Raw genomic sequence first — 5,345 nt, forward strand, 5'->3', positions numbered from 1 at the left:
ACGATGGTGATCGAGGCTTGATGGGGTTTCCTGGTTTTCAAGGTCCAAAAGTATGTTTTTGAAACCTTTTTCCTCCAGAAATATACTTTACTTGTAAAATTTGTAAAGCCACATTTTTCAAAATTGTGACTTGAATATTCCAGAAAGTGCAATAAAATTCAATTAGACTCCATGCCACATTTTCCTCACTAAGGAGCTTCACTGCAGTTGGAACAGTCTTTAATATTTACGTTATACGGTCCGTATCAGATATACAGCCTGATGGCAAATCATTTCAAAACTATACATATATGTAAGACAATTTAGGAAGATCTTATCATGAACAACAATACAGTATTGTTTCCCAGCAATATACTTTACAGACACTCAACCCCAGTGAAGCATCTCTCCCATCTTCACTTCAAGGTTTCTTGCCGAATTGATGAGGTCACAAGTGTTTCCTGTCATTGACTTTCTACATATTCACCAGATGTGAATATCTCCAATACTGACACTCACTGAGATACAATCTAATCATTGATGTTTCTTACTGAACTCTAATAAATAAACTGAAGGCTTTGATGAAGTTTAAGTTGTTGGAAAGCACATCTGATTGGATCTTTTCTTCTGGAGTGTAACTCACTTCTGGTCTCTGGTTTCTCTTCCTGTATGTCACAAATTTTCAAGTCAACAGTAAGCAGCAATTGTTTCATCAGGTAGCTTACTGAGTCATTTAAGGCACATGACTTCTTGGAAAGGCTCTCTTTAGCTCACTGTTCCAAACAGCTTTCTGACCTTTTCTTTAAAAAAAATCAGACCCTCAGAACACTGAAAATCAAAACCCATCTGTATCAACTTTAGAATGCAAGTTCCCAAATAATAATATCTTAAACATACACTTTGTCACACACTCTGTATAGCAACTCAAGATCCAATTAGTGTTTTTGGAAAGTAGTTTCTGTTGTCCTATTCATTTTTTTATTGTTTAAGGTATACTGGGGTTGGGGGGGTTGGGGTTAGGGGTAGGCGGTTTAAGTCGTGGAAGTGACCTCGTATAAAGGAATACAACACCTGTCGTTTTATTGTTTAGCTTGAATCCGGTGATCTCGACTCACAATCTGGCAGCACGGGGGAAATCAGGGAATTAAATAACTCTGATTCTGAGTCATGGTGCTGGTGTAGTTTATTGGACTGTTGTAAAAAATATTAGTTCACTTTCAGGAAAGCAGCTCCTGCCTTCCTTACCTGGTCTGACCTCCATGTGACTCCAAACCCACGTCAATGTGGTTGAGTCTTGGCTGCCTTCTGTAATGATGCAGCAAGCCTCTGCTTTAGATTGAAGAAGGAAGCTCTCCAGCACCTTCTCAAGGGCAATTAGGGATGGGCAATAAATATTGGCCTTGCCATTGGCCCCCAACATCTTGTGAATGAATAACAGAAATTGGAAATGAAAGGCAGTGCAGACCATAAACGTATCTGATTGCTATTTCCAGCAACAGGCAATGTTCACCCTGTCTGTATCTTGCAGCAAATGGTTGGGTCTGTTGACCCCAGGACCTTCCGATGTATTAATGCAGGGAAACAAACACAAGCTGAACTCCAAAAAGTCACCATCAATGATCAGCCTGTTGTCCCCATACCGTCTCCTGACATTGGCCTCCTGTTAGGTACTATCCTCCAATGGTTTGTGTTGGTGACCACTCTAGAGGAAAGGCCAGAGGGTCTTGCTGTTGGATTAGGGAGATTCCTTCGAACCTCGCCAACACGCCATAATCCCCCAGAGAGCATTGTTGGCCAATTTCGCCACAAGCTCCACCCCCTTCCCTCCCCCACCCACCCTCCTGTCCTGCAACTCCCTCACCCAATACGACAGTGAGTGTGATGTGGGAGCTGCACAGATTCATGCATTGTAATGATGTTCCATTAGAGGGTAACGTGCGAGAAATTGGTGCTGGCTAATGGTGCTAATTTGAAGGGCCATGCAGGCACAACTGAAGGGGGTGAATGGCTTCCTGTAACAGTTCTGTAATTCTGTGATTTAATCCTCCTCTTCACTGTGGGGTACAAAGGCTTGGTTCAGGCCCTCTCTCAGTGCCATGTTTTTGGGCAGATGACAAAAAGCCTCTTTTTTTTAAAATTATTCATTCAGGGGATGAGGGCATCGCTGGCTAGGCAGCATTTATTGCCCATCCCTAATTGCTCAGAGGGCAGTTAAGAATCTACTGCATTGCAATGGATCTGGAGTCACATGTCCGCCAGACCAGGTAAGGATGGCAGAGGAACTGCGGATGCTGTAAATCAGGAACAAAAACAAAGTTGCTGGAAAAGCTCAGCAGGTCTGGCAGCATCTGTGAAGGAAAAAACAGAGTTAACATTTCGGGTCCGATGACCCTTCCTGAGGACAGGTCACCGGACCCGAAATGTTAACTCTGTCTTTTCCTTCACAGATGCTGCCAGACCCAAAGATGGCAGATTCCTTCCCCAATGGACATTAGTGAACCATTTGGGCATTCCCAACAACCAATGATGGTTTTTTGGTTGTCATTAGACCCTTAATTCCAAATTTTTATTGAATTCAAATTCCACAATCTGCCTAATGGGATTTGAACCCAGATTTACCTGGGTCTCTGGACTAATAGGCCAGCAATAATACCACTAGGCCATCACCTCAAGCCTGTGATAGGGAGTTGAGCAGATTGGAACTGTCAGGCTGATGGAGCGGGGTTGTGGGGGAAGGTGAGCAGGGGTCAGTGAAGATTGAGCTCTGTACCGACCTGACTCTGGGAGAAATCGATAGTGACTCTGGGCATCAGGATGAGGAAAAATATCCCTCAATCTCAACAACCAGTGCCTATACTCACTAGAGTTCTGAAGAATGTGAGATCAAATTGAGGGATATGAGATGCTGGAATGAGAGGTCATTGTTTTCAGATAAGGGCTGGCAGATTTAAAACCGAGATGGAGAGAAAATACTTCACTCTAAGGGTCATGAATCTGTGGGATTCACCAGCCCAGAGTGTGGTGGATGTTGGGACACACAGTAAATTTAACGAGGAGATAAACAGATTTTTAATGAGTAATGGGTTGAACGGTTATGCAAAGTGGGCAGGAAAGTGGAGTTGAGGCCGAGGTGAGATCAGCCATGATTGGATTGTATGGCAGAGCAGGCTCGAGGGGCTGAATGGCCTCCTTCTGCTCCTAGATCTTACGTACTTCCTTAACCAAGACAAGGCATGTTTAAGATAAAGAAAAAATGAGAAATAATAAACCATTGAGTTCAAGTTACTGTAAATGTTTTTAGCAATGCTTGATTTTTGAGTAACATTTTACGATGCAGCCATGAATTGTGTGTTCAGTTTTGGATGAAGAATAAGGTGTGTAGCCAATGAAAGTCCATGTTTGTTTTATTTTGGCAGGGTCCTGTTGGAGATATTGGTTATAAAGGAATTCAAGGTCCAAAAGGCCCAATGGGATCATTTGTAAGTAAAGTGTTTTGTTTTGTTTGTTGAATGAGGAGTTTTCTTTCTGAAAGGACAAGCCTGCACTAGAGCAGGTCATAGTGACTGCTCTCATCAGTGTGAAGATGCTGGGAGTCCCACCAGAAATGGCACATGTCACAAACACTGACTTGAGGGACAATCAATATCCAACTTCCCGGAAAACCCGGATGAGTGTATCCAAGATGCAGATGGTTGTTTCAATCCCAAGTCAGTTGGTGAGGTGTGTAACCTTCTTCCACAGGCTCACTCACAGAGTTCAGCACCACAGATCAATCATCACAGAAGCCTCTCCTAATAACTGCTCTAAGTACTTAAAGTGCACTTTCCTTAACAATTGAATTTCTGGAATATCTGGAATTAAGAATCTAATGATGACCATGAACCCATTGTTGATTGTAGGAAAAACCCATCTGGTTCACTAATATCCTTTAGGGAAGGAAACTTCCATCCTTACCTGGTCTGACCTACATGTGACTCCAGACCCACAACAATGTGGTTGACTCTTAACTACCCTCTGGGCAATTAAGGATGGGCAATAAATGCTGGCCCAGCCGGTAATGTCCACATCCCATGAATGAATAAAGGGCAGACATTGGGGTTGATTTTAAGATCCACCCCAGATCAGAAGGAGGAGGGATTTAAAATGGAAACAACAGCGAAAGGATCCCAGCGGGTGGGTGTAGTGGAATTGCATTGAGATTGGGGCCCGGTGTGGGCAGAGCAATCTGCCCTCATGAGTCAGGGAGGCCACTGGACTATGTCACTTTGCTGCGCACCTCTGGTTTGGAATACCCACTGACCAGGTTTCCTGAGACTTGAAAAACCCAACACGTCAGGGGGAGGAAATCGAAGTGGGATCCACCAATACCCATCTGCAGTCAGGGGCTTCTGGACAATGTGAAAACACCAGCCCTCTGCACTGAGACTGTTTCACTTTGTGCTGAGACTGAACCTCTGCAGCTTCAAAGAATGAGAGGCAATTCAACTGAAATGTGAAATCTTTAAAAAAAACTTAGCAGGGAAGGTGTTAAGATGCTGTTTTCCCCCGACTGGGGTTGTAAAACAAAGGACTACTGTCTCTGGCTAAGAGGTCCCTACAGTGTGGAAGCAAGCCATTTGGCTGATCAAGTCCACCCAGACCCATAATTCTGTATTTCCCATTGCTAATCCAGTTAGCCTACACATCCATGACACTATGGGTAATCTAACATGGCCAGTCTACCCAACCCCTACATCCTTCGACTGTGGGAGGAAACCCATACAGACAAAAGGAGATTGTTTAAACACTACTCAGACAGTCGCCCATGGGTGGAATCAATCCCACATCCTTGGCATCATGGGGCAGCCGTGCTAATCACTGAGCCACCGTGCCACCCCGCCACCCCATAGGTCAGCCATTGAAGATTGACATGAGGAGACATTCGTTCATTCAAAAGTTTGTGATTGCAATGGAATTCTCTGCCCCAGAGAGTTATGGATATTCCATCAATGAATAGATTTAATTTTGAATTAATTACACGATTTATAAGGATTATTGAGTATACAGGCTTCTGTATACTTAGGAAATTGTGTGTATGGAAGTGAAGGGAAGTGAATGGAACAGCAGGTACAAGGCACTGAATGGTGGTCAACTTTTTATGTAAATCCATTGCAATTCCTTCAAGCTCCCTCCTGTAGATTGACTTAAGAGCCACCATAGGAAGCGTTTTGGAATCAATGGCAGGGTCTGTTTCGTCTTCATGTATCCTTGATGGAAAGCTAGACAAGAGGAGCTTCCTGCTGACTGCACCCATTCAGCCTGTTTGAGAGAAACCCTACATAATTGAACACAGCAGGCCACGCAGCATCAGAGGAGCAGGAAAGCTG

General features: G+C 43.8%; 1 protein-coding gene across 2 annotated transcripts in view; it reads left to right on the forward strand.

Moving 5' to 3' along the window:
* LOC109912085 (collagen alpha-1(XXIV) chain-like) overlaps positions 1 to 5,345 on the forward strand; it is a 25,180-nt gene continuing 19,835 nt past the window's right edge. For both annotated transcript variants that reach the window (XM_020511465.2, XM_048602135.1), the window contains exons 1-2: positions 1 to 50; positions 3,396 to 3,458. In XM_020511465.2, coding sequence (XP_020367054.2) covers positions 21 to 50; positions 3,396 to 3,458 — 93 coding nt within the window. In that variant the 5' untranslated portion in view covers positions 1 to 20. The remainder of the gene's footprint in view (positions 51 to 3,395; positions 3,459 to 5,345) is intronic.

This window comes from Rhincodon typus, chromosome 10 (assembly GCF_021869965.1).
Source record: "Rhincodon typus isolate 14 chromosome 10, sRhiTyp1.1, whole genome shotgun sequence".
In the NCBI taxonomy this organism is placed as follows: Eukaryota; Metazoa; Chordata; class Chondrichthyes; order Orectolobiformes; family Rhincodontidae; genus Rhincodon; species Rhincodon typus.